The 23,599-nt window shown below is 36.6% G+C and overlaps 1 protein-coding gene across 2 annotated transcripts in view; it reads right to left on the bottom strand.

The window, feature by feature from the left end:
• Window positions 1–2,248: 2,248 nt before the first annotated feature.
• The window catches only part of EXOC5 (exocyst complex component 5), a 57,128-nt gene continuing 35,777 nt past the window's right edge, over window positions 2,249–23,599 (bottom strand). For both annotated transcript variants that reach the window (XM_051822216.2, XM_051822217.2), the window contains 6 exons: window positions 18,984–19,092; window positions 16,279–16,399; window positions 14,647–14,733; window positions 9,358–9,466; window positions 8,970–9,185; window positions 2,249–8,363 (listed from right to left, as the gene is read on the bottom strand). In XM_051822216.2, coding sequence (XP_051678176.1) covers window positions 8,175–8,363; window positions 8,970–9,185; window positions 9,358–9,466; window positions 14,647–14,733; window positions 16,279–16,399; window positions 18,984–19,092 — 831 coding nt within the window. In that variant the 3' untranslated portion in view covers window positions 2,249–8,174. The remainder of the gene's footprint in view (window positions 8,364–8,969; window positions 9,186–9,357; window positions 9,467–14,646; window positions 14,734–16,278; window positions 16,400–18,983; window positions 19,093–23,599) is intronic.

The raw sequence follows: 23,599 nt of genomic DNA, 5'->3' as shown, positions 1-23,599 counted from the left end.
CAGGTCCTTGGGCCCTGCACTCGCATGGGAGACAAGGAGGAAGCACCTGGCTCCTGGCTATGGATTGATGCAGTGCGCCGGCAATGGCGGCTATTTGGGGGGGTGAACCAACGGAAGGAAAACCTTTCTCTAACTCTGCCTGTCCAAAAAAAAAAAAAAAAAAAAGGATTCTTAATAAGCTAACCCCAAGCACTCCAGTTTTGCTTGCCTTTTGATGGATCACACACTCTGAACTCAACTCACATAGCAGTCTTCCCACTCAGTAAACATTACCAGTGACTCATGCCTTCAGACCTTTACATGTGTAAGTCACTATGGCCTAAAATGCCCTTTCCCCTGCCCCACTTCATGATGTGCTACTTGCCTTTTTAAAAGTCCAGCGGGAATGTAACCTCCTTTGTGAAATCTCCCTAGAGGTAGTAAAACAAAGTGGTTAAAACATTGACTTTGGGCCAGTGCCATGGCTCAATAGGCTAATCCTCCACCTGCAGCGCCAGCACACCAGGTTCTAGTCCCGGTCAGGGTGCCAGATTCTGTCCCGGTTGCCCCTCTTCCAGGCCAGCTCTCTGCTGTGGCCCGGGAGTGCAGTGGTGGATGGCCCAACTGCTTGGGTCTTGCACCCCATTGGAGACCAGCAGAAGCACCTGGCTCCTGCCTTTGGATCAGCAGTGTACTGGCCGCAGCGTGCCGGCCACAGCGGCCACTGGAGGGTGAACCAACAGCAAAGGAAGACCTTTCTCTCTGTCTTTCTCACTGTCCACTCTGCCTATCCAGAAAAAAGAAAAAAAAAAAAAGACTTTGGAAGCGTGGGAGTACAGGTTTGAATTCTAATGTATTAGTTTCTAGATATGTAATTTTAGTAGAGTAGTTAAATTTAACTGCTCTGTGCTTCACTTGGATTCCCATTTCACATAAAGTTTATCTTAACATATACTAGATACAGCCTAGTATAGTATCCTTTCTCACATGAAGTCTTAACACATTTTTTAAAGACCTATAAAAACAACTTGTATGACCATTTTTCTTTGAATTTTATTAATAAAAATATTCTATGGCTATTCAGAGCTTAATAGTCAGATTTTCACACACTTCTCTGGTGTATACTCTATCATTAAATAGCAATTACAGTAGTAATATATAATAGAAAAACTTATGGTTTGCATTTCAAATTAATATCTTCAAAATTTAAGTTCAATGTCTTTGGCATAACACTTTACCCTCCTCAATTCACCTTTACTAATTTGCTCACTACAGAAAAAAAAAGAGCAAAATCTCACCAAAATGTATTTGTTTATGAGTGATAAAATTATTTTATTTAATTAGAATTTTTAACCTTTACATAACCGCTCTCATTCCCTTGATTTGGACCTAAAGCCAAAATTTTAGCAGTTGAGTGGGATGAAAATGCCATTCTCTGGAGTGTGGGAGGGGTAAAGCCAATGAACACTGATCCCAAGTCAACTGGGGAGAATATCTTGCAAAGGATGGTGGGCACACGTGTGTGAACAGAGTCTCCCGGCACTATCCACTGAGAAAGAGTAGGGATAGCAACACCTCAATCTTACAAAGCACATCTCATATACAAATTTTGGCTTCTAATCACCATTTCCACTAAAACATGAAGGAATGGATTATTCCAGAGCAGGGGCAAGGCCAAGTACATATGAATCTGGAAAATCCTTACACCCAGAATTAAGAAAGTACTTAAAAAAACTTAAATCTGTGTAACGGGACAAAGGAGTCAACATAAAGGGCGTCCCACTGACAAAATTGGGGATAACTTGAAATTTTGTAAAGTAACATTTATAATTCATTGAACAGAAAACAATGACTCCATGTTAATATCAATAAATTGAAATTCTGATTAGGAGGGTATATATTTTTCACAAAACCTACAAAAGGAAAAATAGTAGTTTCACAATGGAGAAGCCTGATTTTTGGGACATTTTATAAAATAATTTGCCTGTAGTTTATGAAACTGTCAAAGGTCACAAAAGTCAGACTAAGGAACTGTTCCAGAGTGAAAGACTAGAGATGCTACAACCTAAATCAACACATAATTTTGAACTGGATTTTTACATTAATAGGGCAATTTGTCAAACTTGAATGGGATCTGAGAAATAGGTGTAGCAATGTATCATCCTTAACTTCCTAATTTTTATGATTATTTTGCAGTTATACCAAAGAATTTTCTTTTTAGAAATATAAAAGTACTAGAGTGTAATGCAGCAGCATGACAGCAACTTACTTTTGAGGATGAAAATTTTTATTTGTACACTATTTATAACCCTTCTGTAAGTTTCAGATTATTTAAATTTTTTTCTCTAAAAACCAGAATGCAGAAAACAAGCCAACAGATTTTTGTTCTTGAAGAGTTGATAAAGGAATTCAAAGTAACATATAATTCTAAAAATGTGAATTACAGTGATTTTTTTTCAAATTCTTGTGTCCACTGCTCACACACATGCTCTTCAAATTTGGCTCTGGTTTTGTCATTAAGTGCCCCCAGAAATTTTTCCCAAGCATGGCTTTCAGAATCTTACTTAAACACACACATGCACACACACACTTTATCAGGATAATGACATGTTCACAGGTGACAGTCAGTACAAAGAAGTTACAGGAGTTCTATTTCTGAAATCAAACAAATGAAAGTATTACTCTAAAAGAACTCCCTCTTGTGGCAAAAACTGAAAATACATTCTGCTGAATCCTAACAGAGGTACTAAGCGTATTATTCCTTATACAGTATTTTCATAATTTCATGTAAATCCCTCATGATATCCTCTAAATAGCACACAGTATTTGCAAATAACATACTTAGAGGTAGTTTCACAGTTTTATTAGGCCGGTATTGTCCAAATTCTATTTGAATAATACTCTATACAGCAAAAAAGGTGCAGGTTTGATAAAACAGCCGTTAACAAAAGTCATGGCCAGAGTTCAAAGGAATCAAAGTTACTCAGAGTATAAAGATTCAAATGATAGGCAGGCAAAGAGCAATAGCCTCATTCAAAGGCACCTGCCTATTTAAGATTACAGGGTATAAGGAAGGCTTCCCACCTCTCAGAATTTGAAAATCCACCAGTGGAGATTAATTCCTTTGATTTGTTTCGATCCAGTCTTCACTTAGTTTATTAGTAAAAAGACACACTGGAAGGGACAAAACGTTTTTGCCTTTTTAACATTGCAAATGATGAAAACAAAGAGAATCACTTAACTGAGCTATAAATGAAACTTAACTTCCTCACTCGATTTCTACTCCCATTCTTAACCTTCCATATTTTTTCCTGTTAAGTCACGAGGCACTGATAATTTCATGTTTTAGTGACCTTTCCCTGATTATAATTTAAGTGGTTTTTGAAAGTAAACTTAATTCCAGTTTCACACTTTTAAATTAAAAGTAGCTCAGTTGGATACTGTCTCTTAAACACAGTAATATAAATATTAGTATCTTGGCTAAAATGAATTATTGACAATTGTAATACATGTTGCACAGTACATATTAATATAGAAAAATACATGTTATCAGCAGCATAATGTTGACTGTGTTCTAATCCATTCCACCTGCTCAAATATTAGTGCAAATAATTATATATTTGTAATGCATCACTGCTGCCTAGGGCAAATCTATGCCTTCTGAATAAATGACTTTCCTCTGAGGTTATTTGCAATTTGGAGTATGATGTGATATTTTCCTATTTAAATTGACTTTGTAGGTGAGGCAGACTGCAACCTTCTAAACCACTTAGAAAATGAGCAAGTGTGTTTAATTACTTGTCTTCCTCCCTTACCACCCCCCCAAGTAGATATTTAACCCCAACAACTGAAGTTCAATGGTACCTACCAAATAATATTGATAAAAGACAGGGCCTATAAAAATATGAATTTTGTCAAGCCTAGGGTTATCAATCTTGCTGTTCCAGGTCACCCATTAAAATTCTTATTCTCTAATGTTTCAGTTTTCTTTCCCAGATACACTTGAAGAGTTGTTTCCCCTCTAAGTTTGGAAAGAGGAATGATTGATCAGCAGTTGAAATAAAAGGTAACTGACATAACATGCAATTTTGATTACATGGAAATACCTACTGCTAATACACTAAATATATTTTGCCCTTCATTTTCACTCTAGCACTAGTCACTTAAAAATATCAATTCACTAAGCAGTTTACAGAATTGGTAAGCTAGTGACATTTAAAATCATCTGTTTTTAAACACACAAATACTTATTTCCTCATTTCCATATTATAAAATATGGTACTAAACACCCGGACTCTGGCTATTGTGAAAATTAGCAAGCAGAAGTAGTAATATGATTTTATAAAATAATACTGAGAACTTTGTAATGAAAAGAATTCTACTAGATACAAACAATACTCAACTGAAATTTCACAGCCATTCACCCAATTTAAAAAACCAAATTTAAAACCACTGAACACATTAAAAAAAAAAAGATGAGTAAATTAGATATTGACCCTGTATACCAGTTGCATTATCTAAACACTACAATGAGAACCAAACACTGGATGAAAAGAAAGTTAGATTAAGCAAAACAAATGAGCCCATCAAACTCAAGACCTACTTGCATGTTACATTAGCAGAACAATGTTTAGAGCATAGAAGACACAGGTTTCAAACTGAGCACGTTACTAGCTGTAGACCATGACAGGTCTATTTACCTTTTTGTGCCTTATGTTTTCCATGTGTCAAACGGAAATAATATTTTCCAAATCCTAGTGTTGGCTTAGAATCAAGTAAGATAATACACGCAAAGAACTTACTATAGTGTATGGGATTTAAGTCAATAAGTACAGCTATCATTATCTTTATTATGCAATAAAATGTTTAAATTGATGACTGTTTTTACTTCAGATAGAATTATTTAGTCTAACAATATGAACTGGTGTTTTCTCCCAAAGTTCATAATGCATTACAGAACAGATCTTGAGCAGAGAGATGTAGTACACAAACTGGAGGAAAGCACAAAATGTTTGGTGTGTCAAATTCCCTATCAGCAATCAGGAGAATTCAGTATGCTTCTGGAAAACATCTCCTACTTCTGAGAGAATCAGTGGGCAGTTTTTGGATAATATGCAGGAAATTTCTGCCTTAAAATAGTGGTAATCTCCCTGAGGTGAGCTTGTATAGTGACCCACAAATTACGCACTGAGTGAACCTCAGCCACTAGCATATAAACATGGCCACCTCACGGGGTTTCGTGACATTTCAAGAACCAACACCTCTTCATCTGGATTCTTATACAAATTTAACCACATGGCAGTGAACCTCAGGGAAGCAGTAAACTTTCCATTTGGTACTAATCTACTGGCTGAGAACTCGGTTACTTCACTGTGAATCAGAAGGCCAGTCTTCGAAAGTGAAATATTTTGAAAAGGGAAAGAAAATTATGTAAAATAGAACATGAATCAATCCTCTTTAAATTAATTTTAACTTAACCAACTTTAAACTAACTTACTTTGGAAGCTCTTCTTAAAACAAGGAAGAGCCTAAAGACTTGCAACCATGGTATCTTCAAAATGAGACCAAGAATTATCTGATGGTGATCAGATGGTCATCTAAAGAACCAGCTGTTCTTGAACAACTTTTCATTAGGACTCTTTAACTACTCTGGCTGACTATCATTTTCAATATCATAATTCATGGAAGCCAGACTTCCTTCTTAAACCAGATTCCGTATTTCATATAACCTGAGTTTTAGAAAAACAATCTGCGGTATTTCCGAGCATATCTTCAACATACATTACCTAAATATTTAGAATACTGCAAAGATTCCCCTTATTTGAATGTTGGTTAAAACTACCATTCTCCACTATCTCTACCTAAAATTTTACTATGTGCATATAAAAGATATATTGACCATCTCTTTTGAGCCATAAATTTTGGAGAAAGTTTTGTGATGGCTATAAAAATGACAGCACTTTAAAAATGACAACACAAAAATGCATATTGTTCATCCACACTTTTTTTTTCTTACAGAAAGACCATCTGTTCAGGTTGAATTTCTAGTCTTGGTTATACAAGTATAGAGCAGCATTTTTCTACTAAAAAGGAAAGTGAGAAAATCTATGAAAAATAAGAAATATCTTAAAATTTTAAATAAAAAATCATTTATAAAATTCAGTATGGATGTCCTTAAAATGTAAAAATGTAGTGAAATAAAAAAAAACAACTGCAGGGAATTTATTTATTGAGCATTAATGTTAACACTTCTAAGTTAAATATTCACTTACGAGTTTTGTCACTATCCTGGTCAAAGGACGTAATGGAAAATATTGCACAGAACTCAAGCATGGAAACAATAATTAACAAAATATCTAGCAACAAGTATATGCTTTACATTTAAAAAATTAGTCCAAACAAAATAATTTGAAACATATCTCTGATTCGGAAGTCTTAAAATGTTCTCTTGTATTTTATTTGAGGTTTTTTTTTGTCTTTGTTTCTGTTGTTTTTTTTTTTTTTTTACAAATTGTCTGTACAAAGAGTTCAAATGGCCTCTAAAACTACTGCCTTAAAACTGTTGGCTTTAAGTAACAGAGGTATAATTTGAATTCACATCAGAGCTTTCTAAAATGGCAACAGTACAGGCATATGATTTTCTCCAGTATCCAAAACGTGTTCTGGCTCTCCCTTGGCTGAGGAATACAAATCCAGACAGCTTCCTAATGCTGCCACAATGCCCTAACATGTTTTGACAAAAGTTGGCATACTTCATTTTCTATGCTGACTTTGATAACACTGGGCTAAATAGAAAATGAAGTCGATGGTAACTTGAACAGCAGTTAGTTAGCTCTGGACATGGAAGGTTCGGTAGAAGATGACCATTCAGAATCAGGCTCTCAAAAGAAAAAGTTTTCCAAAATTAGGCCAAAAAAGCCTCCATTAAAGAAAAAATGCCAAGAATGAATTAAGTATTAAAGTTTATCTGTTCCTAGGCCTAGGACTATGAACAACACAAAGGAAACTGAAAAACTACATATAATTTAAAATGCATTTTTGCAGAAGTTTATAGGGTTGATAGAATGGCCTTTCTAAATTTTCAACTGATGTTTAAGATTTCATAAGCGATTTATTATGTCACCATAGGAAGCCAATTCAATTAACTATATCCAACTAGGAACAACTTCAGAAATGCCTTGAAAAAGGACAATGACAGAACCTGTAAATATGAAAAAGCTGTCTCCACATTTAGAGTATATAATCTTACCTACCAAATGCCAATTCTTAAAACAGAAGACTACTGCATGTTTAGACATCCCATCTTATTCAAGGTTAGCAGTAAAATTGAAATCTTAATAGAACTACATTGTTGTGAAATATTGTCAATACTTCTCAAATGCACTGTTTATGCTATACCTCAGTTTTTTTTACCTCCCTTATAATATTAAAATAATGAATAAATATGGACTTTTAGTTAAAGTCTTAAGTGGAAATGTAAAATAAGGTAATTTTATTAACTCCTTGCTAGAATTGGCTTAAAATCTATTTACCAAATAAGAAATAGTAAACTTTTAAGTTTTACTCAGAAAGGAGATGAATTCTGATCCACTCCTAATGTCTACATAAAACATTTCATCACTTTAGTTTATAACATTTTTCTGGGAATATATTATTGTTGCACATCAGAAAAAATCCAACTACATAAATTATTATCTAAATGTTAACCTTTTGACAAAGGCAAAAAATTCTTCTGAAAAATCTAGAATAATCTGTTAAACAATTACCAGTGTTGGTCATTAAAAACTTATGAATAATTAATGCAGTTTTGCTGTATTTCACCTGTTACCAAAGCAAAAATGGGATGGTAAAATTTCCCAATGGAACATGTCAAAGAACAATAACTGGAACACTGGTAACATTTCACTTGCCTTCTGATACCACTTTCCAGGACAAAAACAGTGACATGAACTTTTGCAGATTTTGAAATTTATAAATTCAAAAATGGTATTAAAAATTCAACTTAGGAGAAAAAAAGCAAAATATATCTAGTGGTATCCAAATTTCAAATAAAACCTCAACAGTAAGTATGGCTGATGTTTACTTCCAAACAGTCATTTTTCCATAAAATGTTGGCTGTGTCATAAGCAATCGCCTGTGCTTTCTGTCAACCGAGGTCTGCCGAAGTACAACACATTCCCTTGGTCAACTCAACTTCAGCTGAAGTGTCGAGCTAGGCGGGCAGATCTATAGTCAGCACGAAGTTGTACAAAGGAGTGAAGTATGTTCTTGTCCAGGTTAGCAAGCTGTTCTCCTGAGCAGACTTGCTTTAAATTATCTGGGGCAACTACCAGAAGATTGCAAAGTGCATGCAGAGTATCAAAAAGATGTAATACCATTGGAATCTGAATTGAGAAAAGGAAAAAATTAACAATGAAACAATATCATTTGCCATGTGATAATTCATTTGTAAATTCTTCTCATTTACATACTGTCAACCAGAACTTACTGCAGAAGGGAAAGTTAGCTATATTAGTATTTTTTAAGCTCCTAAAGTGTTAAAATTCAGATTTCAGTAGTTACTTAAAATATATTCTCTTGAATAGTTTCACTGTTAATTTTCTTCAATAGTAACAGATACTTATATTTTGGTGGACTAGAAGCAGTTATTATTAATATATTATTTTTCTTAAAAAATTCAAATTTCAGGGAAAAATTATTTCAGACACACACAAAAAACATTTTCCTGTGTGTGACATACACAGCAGTAGCCACAGTGTCCACAGGTCATTATGTAATATGACCTTGCCTAAAATCAAGCACAAAGCAAAAGTGTGCTAAATATTGAAAATAAATGGAACATTTATTCAAGTTCGGTGTGTTAGATTCATATTATAATATCAACAAAAGTTATAAACTTTTCACTAATCACTATAAATCAGTAGAGATCATTAACAGTCTGACTTATGTTTCTGAGCCTATTTGTAAGTTTGATTTTTGGGTACACATACCTTGAAGTCTTTGGCACACTTTCTATATTCAGCTACATCACAAATTGCTAACATGCCACCCATACAACTGTAGGAATATTGTTGAAGATGTTCATAAATAAGTCGATGAAAACGTACTCCAAGTTCCATCAAAACTGTGTCCACATTCTTTCCATCCATGGAATTTTTTATCTTTTCTACTTGTTTTCTTACATAAGCACAGACTTTTACACAGGCCTGTAAAAGTTTTTCTAAACTTATTATACAGAAATGTACATCAGCTTAGCTAAGGAGAAAATATTTTTGTTTCTTAATCTCTAAGCACAAAAAAAGAAAACTTTAAAGATATACCAATGAAAATGCTAACAAAGTATGATACTCTATTAACAAATAGTATTGTTTCACTCACATTAGTATACTGAATCAAAACATTGTTTTCATCCTCTGGCTTAAAATCTGTTTTCTTTTGTTCTGCAGCCAAGATATGCTTCATCTGTCCAATCATACAATTTAATGTCCTAGAGAATTGAGAACACAACACATTTGAACCACTTATTTGATACTTACTTTTATTTATGTCATTTATACTACATTAGAATTATTTAATTCCAAATCACCATAAAATATTTTGCTATAAACTTTAGATTTTAGAAAAAAGTAATTCAAGGTGCTTACATAAAAAAAAATCTTGGTTTTACTACTCTTTCTCAAAACAAAAGGCCAAGATTCCTTGCTTAATACTTTAAGGAAATCGTAAAGATCTTAGAAATCTGTCACTAATTTATTTCCTTAACAACTAAGGATCCTCAAAGGCAAAACTACAAAGAGGTGAGAAGATTAAGAGCTACAGAACTGACAAGATTTGGAGGAGCAGGCGGAAGGAACATGAATCACGTCTAAGGATACAATAAGTGGTACTAAAGATCCACTTGAGAAATGGGACATGGATTTGAAGTAGCACTAATAGTGTGTTCAAGGACTGGAAGAAATGTATTGTTAAAATGTCCACAATACACAAAGTAATCTACAGATTCAACATATTCCAGTGCAAATTCCAGCAACATGTTTCTCAGATACGAAAAGACAATCTTAAAGTTCACACAAAACCACAAAAGATCCTGCATAGCCAAGCAATCTTGGGCAAGTGTAACAAAAGCGGAAACATAACATTCCTGATTTCAAAATATATTATAAAGCTATAATACATAAAACAGCACGGTACTAGCATAAAAGAGGTATACAGACCATTGGAACAAAATAAAAAGCACAGAAATAAATGCATGCATTTACAGCTGACTGATCGTCCAAGGGTGTCAAGAACACACAATGGAGGAGCAGTGCTGTGGCATAGAAGGTTAAGTTTCTGCCTGCAGTACTGGCATGCCATATGGCCACCGGTTCAAGTCCCAGCTGCTCCACTTCTGATCCAGCTCCCTGTTAATGTGCCTGGGAAAGCAGCAGAAGACGGCCCAAGTTCTTGGGATCCTGCACCCACATAAGAGACCTGGAGCAGGTTCCTGGCTCCTATCTTCAGCCTGGCCCAACCCTGGCTGCTGTGGCTATTTCGGGAGTGAACCAACGGATGGAAGATCTCTCTTGCTCTCTCTCTCCTTTTCACTCTGTATCTCTGCCTTTCAAAAAAATAAATCTTTAAAAAAATAAAAAAATACAAAATGGGGAAAGGATAGCCTTTTCAATTACGGTCTTAAGAAAATCAGATATCCACACTGCAAATAATGAAATCAGATCCCTTACCTTGCATGTATATAAAAAACTCAAAATGGATTACAGCCTCAACAAAAGACTTTAAACCATGAAGCTACTAGAAGGAAACACAGGGGCAAAGTTTCTTGACACTGATGTTGGCAATGTTTTTTGGATATGATCCCAAAACCACAGGCAACAAGAGCAAAAACAGGTTAACTGAGACTGCATTAAACTAAAGAGTTTCTGCATGACAAAGAAAAAAACCAACACAGAGTGAACAACATACAAAATGAAAGAAAATATTTACAAACTAGACATCACATAAAGAATTAATATCCGAAATATATAATGCAATAGCAAAAGAACAAATAACCCTGCTTATAAAAAGTGCAAAGCCTCTGAACAGACATTTCTCCAAAGACATACAAACGGCCAACAGGTATATGAAAAGGTGCTCAGTATCACTAGTCATCAGGGAAATACCAATCAAAAACACAAAGAGGTTATCACCTCATACCTATAAGGACAGCTATTATCAAAAAAAAAAAAAAAAAGAAAAGAAAAGAAAAAAGTGCTGGTGAGGGTGTGGAGCAAAGGGAGTATTAGCACACTGTTGGTGAGAATTTTTCATCACTGATGAGACTCTTAACTAGTTAAAGCCATTATGGAAAACAGTATGGGGGTTCTAAAAATTGAAAGTAGAACTACTATACAATCCAGCAATACTTCTGTGTATATATCCAAAGAAAATGAAATAAACATCTCAAAGAGGTATATGCACTTTCATGTTCACTACATCATTATATACAGTCAAGATTCAGAAACAAGGGCTGGTGCTGTGGCATAGGAGTTTAAGCCTCCGTCTGTGGCACAGGCATCCCATGTGGGCTCTGTTTCATGTCCCAGCTGCTCCTTTTCCTATCCAGCTCCCTGCTAATGGCCACGGACAACAGTGGTTGATGACCCAAATGCTTGGGCCCCTGCACCCACATGGGAGACTATGAGGAAGTTCCTGGCTTCTGGCTTTGGATTGGTGCAGCTCTGGACACTGAGGCCAATTGGTGAGTGAACCAGAGGATGGAAGACCTTATTCTCTCTCTACCTCTCTCCCTCTTAACTTTGTCTCTTAAATAAATCTTTCAAAAACAAAAAAGAAAAGAAAAGAAAAGAAAAGAGGCCGGTGCCACGGCTCACTAGGCTAATCTTCCGCCTGTAGCACTGGTACCCTGGGTTCTAGTCCCGGTTGCTCCTCTTCCAGTCCAGCTCTCTGCTGTGGCCCGGGAAGACAGTGGAGGATGGCCCAAGTGCCTGGGCCCCTGCAACCACAGGGGAGACCAGGAAGAAGCACCTGGCTCCTGGCTTCGGATCAGCGCAGCACCGGCCATAGCAGCTATTTGGGGGGTGAACCAATGGAAGGAAGACCTTTCTCTCTCTCTCTAACTCTGCTTGTCAAAAAAAAAAAAAAAAAAGGAAATCTTTCCACTATGTTAACATGGATAAAACTGGAGGAACACTATGCTAAGTGGAATAAACCAGACACAGACAAATATTACATGATCTCACTTATATGTGGAATCTAAAAGAGTAGAACTCAGAGGTACAGAGCAGAATGGTGGGGGCCAAGGGCTGGGGAAAAGAAAACAGATGTTGATCAAAGATAATTTCAGCTATACAGGAATAGTAAGTTTCAGAGATCTAAAGTATGGTGACTATAGTTAATAATACTGTACTGTACACTTGAAATTTGCTTAGAACTTTTTGTATTCTCATCTTAAGAAAAAAAAGATGGTAATTATGTGAGGTGATGAAAATATAAATCAGCTTTATTGTGGCAATCATTTCAAAATCTATACTTATATCAAAACATGTTGTATACCTTAAAGATCTATAATTTTTATGGTCTATTATAACTCAATAAAGTTGAATTTAAAAAGAGTGTAACCAGTTTTTAGGACTGTTTTTAGCTTATTCTTCAGTAAACTAGCTTGACTAATTAATTTTATAACATCTTATTTTTCCCAATTTTACTCTTCTATTTTATTTTTTGTCCACTTATTATTATATACTAGTAGTTCTATGGCTTAGTGCAAAAACCAGTTGGGGGATGAGTTGCCACTACTCTAAAGACTACACCATAAACAGGTAATTAATAGCAATTAACATTACAAAAGTTTTCTTGCAACCAGAAGTTACTTTTAGAGTGTTAATACATTCATTTAGAATATTTCAAACATAATTTTGCAAATTCTCAATGAAAATATAATCCTTCATGTAATACATATATAAAAAAAAAGTTTACATTTTGTAACTGTGTGGTGTAGAAAAGGGAGGCTTACAACCAAAAACGCTTTTAACTGAATCTGGTTTAAAAGTTAATCTGGGGGGCTGGTGCCGCAGCTCACTAGGTTAATCCTCTGCCTTGTGGCACCGGCACACCAGGTTCTAGTCCCAGTCGGGGCACCGGATTCTGTTCCGGTTGCCCCTCTTCAAGGCCAGCTCTCTGCTGTGGCCCGGGAGTGCAGTGGAGGATGGCCCAAGTCCTTGGGCCCTGCACCCCATGGGAGACCAGGAGAAGCACCTGACTCCTGTCTTTGGATCAGCACAGTGCACCGGCTGCAGCGTGCCGGCCACAGCGGCCATTGGAGGGTGAACCAAAAAAACGGCAAAAGGAAGACCTTTCTCTCTGTCTCTCTCTCACTGTCCACTCTGCCTGTAAAAAAAAAAAAAAAAAAAAAAAAAGTTAATCTGGGGGCCGGCGCTGTGGCATAGCAGGTTAAGCCACCGCCTGCAGTGCCAGCATTCCATACGGGTGCCGGTTCAAGTCCGACTGCTCCACTTCCAATCCAGCTCTCTGCTATGACCTAGGAAAGCAGTGGTTGATGGCCCAAGTGCTTGGGCCCCTGCACCTGGGTGGGAAACCCAGAAGAAGCTCCTGGCTCCTGGCTTCGGATCAGCACAGCTCCGGCCATTGCAGCCAAGTAGAGAGTGAACCAGCAGATAGAAAACCTCTCTCTCTCTCTCTGCCTCTCCTCTCTGTGTAACTCTTTCAAATAAATAAATAAATCTTTGAAAAAAAATAAAAAAGTTAATCTGAGGGGCTGGCCCCGTGGTGTAGCGGGTAAAGCTGTCACTGGCACTGCTGGCATCCCATATGGGCACCAGTTCAAGTCCCCGCTGCTCCACTTCCAATCCAGCTCTGTGCTAATGCACCTGGAAAAGCAGCAGAGGACAGTCCAAGGCCTTGGGCCCCTGCATCCACGTGGGAGACCTGGAAGAAGCTCCTGGCTCCTGGCTTCGGATCTGCCCAGCTCTGGCTGCTATGGCCATCTAGGGAATAAACTAGTGGATGGAAGACCTCTCTCTGCCTCTCTGTAACTCTGCCTTTCAAATAAATAAATCTTTATAAAAAAAGAAGAAATCAATCTGAGGGGCAGGGCTTATAGCACAACAGGTTAAGCTGCTGCCTGCAAAACAGAATCCCATATGGACACTGGTTCCAAGTCTGGCTGCTCCACTTCTGATCCAGCTCCCTCCTAATCAGCCTGGGAAAGCAGCGGAAGATTGTCCCTGTCCTTGGGCCTCTACACCGATGTGGGAGACCTGTATGAAGCTCCTGGCTTCGGGATTCAGCGTAGCCCAGTCCCAGCTGTTGCAGCTACCTGGGGAGCAAACCAGGGGATGGAAGATCTCTGTGTATCTCCTCTCTCTCGCTCTCGCTCTCACTCTGTAACTATGCCTTTCAAATAAATAATATAAACCTGGAAAAAAAAAAAGTTAACCTGAGCATAATGACTTCCAGAAATAAAAAGCTTGGCAACTCAAAAATATTGTAGTAAGGATAAAAGCAATATGCAAAGATAAAACCAAATGTCATATAGCAAAATGGTGAAAAAAAGATAAGAGTTTTTTTTTCTAAAACTGTTTCCATGTTATTAAGATAGTATTTTTACAATTAAAAAACAATTGCAAGAGAAAAAAACCAGCAACTTGCCTATCAATACCAGTATCCAATTTCATCTCCATTTGTTCAATTATTTCTTTTTTCTTCTGAAGGCATTCAGATAACTTAGGAGAAGAGCTATTATATATTGAAAGGGGAGAAAATCACATCAATGGCCTTATAACTTCTAAAAGTTTCTCATACACAAGTGTACCACATACATTTTAAATATATACACACACTCATTAATTTAGCTTATCCACTAGTCCAAGAACCTCATGTGTAGTAGTTATAATAATGAATATTCATTACGCCAAACTCATCCTAATAATCACATGAAGAACAATTAATCCATTATAAAAGAAGAAAGAGAAAGATTATTCAGATGTCTGAAGATACATCTAAAGATATGAACAGTTAAATTTTAAAATTTTGGAATTACTTGTTTTTCCTCTACAAATAAATACTTGGTATACCAGAAAAGTCAAGGGTATCACTATACTCTTAATAGATTAGGTAAATCACAGTAATTAAAATTTGGAGGCTAAGAGTTAATCCAGCAGAATTCAGCTTTCCTAAATAAAAACAAAAACAAAAACAAAAACAGAAACCTAACATTGCATTCTGAATGCTACCAAAAAGTCAAAAAAAACCCCAAAGAACTAAGATATAATTATGGGGATTCTTTATAATGTGGTGTTAACAGTTCTTCAAAAAAATTTCCTGTCAAAGTAAGACTCAGGAATCACAAGTGATTTTTGAGACTATTTCTGGACTAGTTCTGGTATGTCAGTGCTTACACCAAAATGTTTACCAGTTTATCTTTCAGATGGCTATTTTTCTTCTTCAATACTGTTAAACAAGTTCATAAGCATGTTCATATATACACTACCTTATTTAATTCTCGTATGCTTTAAAAGCCCACATAAATTGCTATCGAGATATAAAATAAACCAACTCTTCAAAATCTGATTAATCCAATAAATTTTTGAATGTTTTTATGTCATTCCTAGTGAACAGTGCCTATTGAATCTTTTGAAGGACATCAAATTTGCTGAGTTTCACTAAATTGAAAGTCTTCTTTCATTTCAGATTTCAGTTTTAGTTTACGACAGCTGAAGTCTTTTCAAATACACCAAAAAAAAAATTTTTTTTGACAGGCAGTGTGGACAGTGAGAGAGAGAGACAGAGAGAAAGGTCTTCCTTTTGCCGTTGGTTCACCCTCCAATGGCCGCCCGCCGCGGCCAGTGCGCTGCGGCTGGCGCACCGCGCTGATCCGAAGGCAGGAGCCAGGTACTTATCCTGGTCTCCCATGGGGTGCAGGGCCCAAGGACTTGGGCCATCCTCCACTGCACTCCCGGGCCACAGCAGAGAGCTGGCCTGGAAGCGGGGCAACTGGGACAGAATCTAGTGCCCCGACCGGGACTAGAACCCGGTGTGCCGGTGCCGCAAGGCGGAGGACTAGCCTAGTGAACCACGGCGCCGGCCCAAATACACCAAAATTAATAACACAGTAGGAAAAGAAAACAGAAATGAAAGAAGGAAAAGAACTTTTATTTATTTTACATCTCATCCCTTTTGTTGTCTTTATGAACATGTATTACTTTTAAAACTTCTAAAAATATATGTGGAACATTGTAAGATTCACCAAAATATAAATGAAAATCAGATATTTTGACTAACCTTATTAGTGGCATAAGGTGATCATTAAACTGCTTGTCAAAAAGATGAAAAATAGTATTGGCTTGTTGCACAACATCCAAAAAATACAGATTTGCATTCCTAGAATCTGAAGAAGGAATTCCTAAAATTGGAAGACATATATAGATTAGAATCAACTTTGAAAAAATCTATTTTAACAACAGAAAAAGAGTGTGGTTTTAAATATACAACATGAACAAAAGTTAACTGCTGTGTGACGAAGCAATATTTTCCTGTGAACATAAAAGGAAAATTAAACTATCATAATAAAATCACCCAAAGTTATTTTTATGCATAATTTTCCCCCAAGTACCAAGCCTTCATAATAGCTTAAACTGAATACTAACTAAATTACTTCATAGAAAATACTTATGGGGGCTGGCGCCGTGGCTCACTTGGCTAATCCTCCGCCTGAAGCGCTGGCATCCCACATGGGCACTGGGTTCTAGTCCCGGTTGCTCCTCTTCCAGTCCAGCTCTCTGCTGTGGCCCAGGAAGGCAGTGGAGGATGGCCCAAGTGCTTGGGCGCCTGTACCCGCATTGGAGACCAGGAAGAAGCCCGACTGCTGGCTTTGGATCGGTGCAGCACTAGCCGTAGCGGCCATTTAGGGGGTGAACCAACGGAAGGAAGACCTTTCTCTCTAACTCTACCTGTCTAACTCTACCTGTCAAATAAGTAAAAAAAAAAAAAAAAAAAAAAAAGAAATAAAGAAAACTTATGAATATGAGCCTATAAGAAAATTTCCTAATAAATCTCTCCAAATTGAGAATTTTGCCATTAAACTAAAATTGCTAGGTCTCTATATTGGCTAATAACAAATCTCTCACACCACACAGATTCAAATTCATGTCTCTTTTGTATTCATTCTCTTTTTAAAGGTATAGCTTAATGACACTATTATCTCAATACAAATTACCACATTAACTCATTGTTGACAGCAAATGTTGAAATACTTGATGTCAAGGTTCTGCTGTAAGTTTTAAAAAAGCGTACGTCCACCATGACAGCAATAATGTGAAAATTATGTAATAATAAACCACAGTTAAGCCAAAATGACCGAATTATGGCCAAATTTTGTTCCTGTTAGAAACTTTATGGAATGTCATTGCATATAGTCAATATAAGATTTTCTGGGCATCAATTTTGGACTTTCTAGATATTAGAGTACAATAGTGAATAAAGCAGGTAAGATTTCTAACCAAAAAAACTTAATATGCTATACTGCCTCTACCTCACTTTTTCTCCAAATATTCCGTTCACCCTTTCACATTGTCCAGGTCCCTGGTTCCTATGTTCTCTTCAGAGAGGCCTTCTCTCACCAACCTTTCAAAAAAAAGCCTCTGCCCTTGAATTTTCAACCCTTCCTCCCCATTACTATTGTCTATCCCTTACCCAGTTTTACTTGTCTTCACTGTACTTCCTAATTATTTAACCATCTTTTTCATTAAGTATGTAAACTCCATAGGTACAGGATTATGAATTCTGGTCAGTGAAGGCAGCCATTAGCAGATATAAATATCAGAGGTAAGTACAATGAGATCATGAGTAATTGGGATGAGAAAGGAGCATTAATTTAACTAGGAGTATCAGCAAAGGCCTCTCTGAAAAGGTGACAGCTTACTTGAGACCAGAAAGTTGAAAAATCAGCCATGAGAAAACACCCAAGCAGAGCCTAAGTAAAGAAAAAGGATAAAGGCCAGAATGATTGGAGCAGTGAAGGAAAATATAACAGGAGATGGGGATGAATACATCAGAGACCAGTTCAAAAGCCAGGCTTTTCTAAGAGTTTGATGATGTTTTCCCTCTAAGAACAAGAAGCCACTGAAGGGTTTCAACAAGGAAATGATAATTAAACTGGCTGTTACATGAAGTCAGAAACTTGGAAAAGCAACAATGGCCATGGGGATACCAGTTACAAGAACAGTAAAGAAGAGGTTCAAACTAGGCAGCATCCACAGAAATGGATAGAACAGTAGTTGAATTATGCCTTTAGATATATTTACAGTATGTGTAGATACACTGATTCTCAGCATTGATTAAAAGAAAGAATTAAGACAACCCCTGGGTTTGAGGCTTGAGCAACCAGTAAATAGTAATGTCTTTTAATGACGTGGAAAAAATGGGAAAGGAACAGGCTTAAGGAAAAGGTGAGTTTCACCTTGGATATGTTAAATTTGAGGTATTCACTTAACAGGTAGAGGGGTTAAGTGGGCAACTGAATTCATGTGATCAGAACATAGGAAAGAGGTCATTAATACACTACTACTAACAAGTAAGTTATTAGTAAAGAAATAAAAGAAAAAATTGAATATGAATCTATTCCTTTCCAAACCCTTTGACTATTTTCCTTTCTAAATCTCTTATTATGCAATTTCCCAATCAGAATTATTCTCTTTATTTCTGCTCCTTGACATTTTATAACTTAGCTTTGTAATATATCCTGCCATACACTATAGTGACTTATGAAGCTTCTAATCCTACTTTGCTACATATAAGCAATATGAGAGAACAAAGCCATTGAATAGCTTTTAACACCTGATAAACTCTTGTATTACAGAAGCTTGAAATTCATTGCACTGAATTGAATTTGGTAAATATAGGTAAGTTATATAAAACAAGATTATGCATATACTCTACCAAGTAGGATCAAAGAAATTTAACACAAAGCATAATTCAAATATACTAACCGGCGAGTCCTGTTTCCAAAGCATAATCAATATGCTCAATACATAAAAATTCCACAAGAATGGTAAAAATTCTAAAGGCATTCCTTGGTAAATCAGAGGGATCAGAGAGCTTTAAAAACAAAAAACAAAAAATATCATTCCTCAAGTTTACATTTTAAAACAGCCAACTGTTCTTTTCCAATCAATTTTATATAAGACATAGTATTTCAGGTATCAGAAAAAGTCACTGCCCCCAACATCCCCTCCCAAACAATTATAATGCTCCACACTTGTTTGTAACTCTCACGACTTAGAACAACATTTTTCAAACATGGATTGCAATCCATTAGTGGATCACTTTCATAAAACATACATGGAAGCTCCCAAATATACACATACGTTAACATGTGTGCACTGGGCTACCATATAAACTACGTATCTTATTGTGGGTCACAATCAAAGAGGTTAGAAAGTCAATGACTAAATGTGGGCTCTTCTAGTAAAACTCACAAATGATTATCTTGCTGGGGAGTGCAGTTGGGGAAATCTGTAACAGTAGCATTAGAAAATACAACAAGCTCAAATCTCAGCTTTATCATATCCTGCTTAAGTTAATCTTTAAAATGCTATTTAATTCTACCAGTCCCCAATTTCTTCATTTGTAAGGTAGAAATAATAGTGACTACTTATATTCTAGCCTTGAGGTAAGAATAAAATATGAAAATTAATGTGAAATGTTTTTAACACAGTTATTTGGCATACAGTAAAGCTCACAATGTTGTTGTTGTTACTGATAAACTATTTAGTAAAAGAATGATTAGTAGTTACACTGAAAAAATAAATTCTTCAAAAATTAGAAAATTACTCTGGCTTTCTTAAAACTGCTTTCTATATTATGCATAAGCTGATTTCAGCCTTTGTCAAACCTATTTGTACATTCATGCATACTCTCAGGATAATGCTTATCATCTGATATATAAAGCTGGGAGTTGATGAAAAACTCCATAACCCACTTTAAATCCTCACTGATTATAATTATTGATTTGATACCATTCAATTTCCTTCCTGGTTTCTTATTAACAACCCCATCTGCTACCCCTTATTAGTTTAACTCTGAATCCTTACTTTGTTCACTGCTGTTCCCTCCTCTGGTTTACAACTAAACATCCATGCATAATAGAAGGGGTAGATGGACAACTGGTAAGGACAGACTTGATCAACACAATTTTCTGGTTCTGACACTTAACAGAATACTCTGTCCAATAACAAAATATCAGGATATACAGTAAGTATACACAAATCATTTACCAAGATGGACTATAATCTGGGCTAAAAAATGTCTCAATAAATTTAAAAAGATTCACATCATACAAAACATGTCCTTAGACCACCATGAATCAAACTGAAAACAGAATTAACAAATCTCTAAATATTTAGAAACCTTGAAATCACCTGTTGGCCAAAATAAATCAAAAGAGAAATTAAAAAATATTTTTAAGTGAATGGAAGGAAAATACAGCAAATCAAAATTTGGGAGAAGAAGCTAAAACAGTAGCTACAAGGAAATTTAAGACTAACTTCTTGTATTTCCTATATTAGGGAAAAGAAAGGTCTTTAATCAGTGACCTCAGCTTCCATATTTAAAAATAAGAAACAAGGGCAAAGAAACCAAAGAAAGAGGAGGAAAAAGAGAATAAAAAGTAAAAGGCAATGAAAAACAAAACAGGAAAACAACAATGAAACAAAAAGTTGGCTCCTTGGGAAAAATCAGTAATTCAATAAACTCTACAGATTAATCAGGAAAAAAATTATAGATATCAGGAATAAAAGAGGTGACAGCTATACATATTCTAAAGATATTAAAAAGAAAATAGAGTATCATGAATAACTTTATTCCAGTACAAGTTTCATGAAATATTCAAATCTTTAACTACCAAAGCTAACTTAAAAGGAAGTGAGTAATCTGAATCTCTCTATATCTATTAAGTAAACTGAATGTTTGTTTAAAAACTTTGCAAAGAAAATCATAGCCCCAAATGATTTCATCGTTGAGTTCCATGAAACATTTAAACAAAAAAAATCACACACAAAAAATAAAGAAAATTAAAAATAAAAAGTTTACACCAGAAGACTGAAAGGTATATATGTGTGTGTGTAAATACTTCCCAACACATCCTGTGAGGCCAGTATTACCAAAATAGCAAAACTAGATAATGATAGTAAAGGAAAATAGGGGACGGCGCTCTGGTGTAATGGGTAAAGCCGCCGCCTGCAGTGCCAGCATCCCATATGGGCACTGGTTCGAGTCCTGGCTGCTCCACTTCCAATCCAGCTCTCTGCTATGGCCTGGGAAAGCAGTGAAAGATGGCCCAAATCCTTGGGCCCCTGCACCCACGTGGAAGACCTAGAAGAAGCTCCTGGTTCCTGGCTTCAGAGTGGCATAGCTCCTGACATTGCGGCCAAGTGGGGAGTGAACCAGTAGATGGAAGACCTCTCTCTCTCCCTCTCTCTGCCTCTCGTTCTCTCTCTGTGTAACTCTTTCAAATAAATAAATAAATCTTAAAAAAAAAAGGAAAATATATGCCAATATTCCTCATGAACACAGAAATAAAAAACTCAACAAAAGTTTAGTAAACCTAATCCAATAAACAGGACAACAGCAAATAGATGACCAACAGTGTAACAAACATTTGAGAAAGAAGTGATATAATTCACCAAAATACGAGAATAAAAAGAAAGCATTGCAAAAAATCTAATATCTAACCCTTATTTAAAAAACAGCAAATGAAATAAAGAATTGTCTCAATCTGGGGAAAAAATCATTTATGAAAAGTCTGAAGTTAGCATCATGCTTTATGGTGAAACACTGAATGCTTTGCTCCAAAGATCAGGAATAATGCCAGGTATTCACTCTCATCCCTTCTATTCAACATTGTGTGGAGTCTGGACAGAATCATAAAGTGAAAACAAAATAAAAGGCACATATATAGGAAAGGAATGTCACTTGTCTTCATGGGCAGACAATGTGATAGTGTCTGTGGAATTTATAAGAAAAGCGATATTGCCGGCGCCGCGGCTCACTAGGCTAATCCTCCGCCTAGCGGCGCCGGCACACCGGGTTCTAGTCCCGGTCGGGGCGCCGGATTCTGTCCCGGTTGCCCCTCTTCCAGGCCAGCCCTCTGCTGTGGCCAGGGAGTGCAGTGGAGGATGGCCCAGGTGCTTGGGCCCTGCACCCCATGGGAGACCAGGAAAAGCACCTGGCTCCTGGCTCCTGCCATCGGATCAGCGCGGTGCGCCGGCCGCAGCGCGCCGGCCGCGGCGGCCATTGGAGGGTGAACCAACGGCAAAGGAAGACCTTTCTCTCTGTCTCTCTCTCTCACTGTCCACTCTGCCTGTCAAAAAAAAAATAAAAAAAAAAAAAAAAAAAAAAAAAAAAAAAAGAAAAGCGATAATGTAATTATGATAGTGGAACCTACAAAACAAGCTATTGAGGGGTCAGCGCTGTGGCATAGTGGGTAAAGCCATAGCCTGCAGCGTCTGCATCCCATATGGGCACCAGTTCAAGTCCTGGCTGCTCCACTTCTGATCCAGCTCTGGGATATGGCCTGGAAAAGCAGTAATAGATGGCCCAAGTCCTTGGGCCCCTGCACCCGTGCAGAAAGACCGGAGGAAGCTCTTGGCTCCTGGCTTCGTACTGGCTCAGCTCCAGCCGTTGCGGCCAACTGGGGAGTGAACCAGCGGATAGAAGACTCTCTCTCTCTGCCTCTCCTTCTCTGTGTAACTCTTTCAAATAAATAATCTTAAAAAAAAAAGAAGAAAAGCTATTAAGCTTAGGTTGTAGGTTTCAGAATCTAATTTCATTTCTCTCCATACATAACATCTAGTTTTTCTAGGACCATTTATTTCTGAGATTATCCTCTCTCAAATGTCAAAAATCAGTTGGCAGTATGTTTTGTGAATTAATTTCTGGGCTCTTTATCTTGTTCCATTAATCTATGTGTCAGTTTTTATGCCAGTACCAAGCTGTTTTAATTCCTATAGCTTTGTAGTATGCTATGTATGTCGTATGCAGTCAGGTAGGCGATGCTTCCAGTTTGATTCTTTTTGCTCAGGACTGCTTTGGTTATTCTGGGTCTTTTGTGATTCCATATGAATTTTTGGTTTGTTTTTCCAAGGGTCCAGTATCAACATATATTAAAAAAAGCACAGTATTTCTGTATATTAACTCAGTGAAACTATAAATTATGTAAGTTTTAGAAAGATCTATATTATAACAGCAGAAAAATGTCAGTTTTCTCCAAACAGAACTGTATATTCAAGGCAATCTCAATCAAAATCTAGGCTTTTTTTTAAGAAACTGACAAGCCACTGTCAGACTTAATATGCAAATAAAATGTGATTTATACATGAGAGAACTTACACTATCTGACTGATTTATGATAAAGCAATTAAGACAGCACAGTACCAGCATAAAGACAAACAGAACAACAGAATAAAGCCAGAAACAGACCCACATAGAAATGGTCAACTGATTTACCACTGTGGTTCAAAACCAATTTGGAGGAAAAAGAAGTTTTGTGCATAAGCAATGGTGAAACAACCAGGTGGATACCTAATTGTAAAAAAAAAAAAAAAAG

The sequence above is a fragment of the Oryctolagus cuniculus genome, chromosome 12 (genome assembly GCF_964237555.1).
Source record: "Oryctolagus cuniculus chromosome 12, mOryCun1.1, whole genome shotgun sequence".
NCBI classification, from domain to species: Eukaryota; Metazoa; Chordata; class Mammalia; order Lagomorpha; family Leporidae; genus Oryctolagus; species Oryctolagus cuniculus.
The sequence above is the reverse complement of the archived record's forward strand: the minus strand, read 5'-3'. Positions and strand labels throughout refer to the sequence as shown.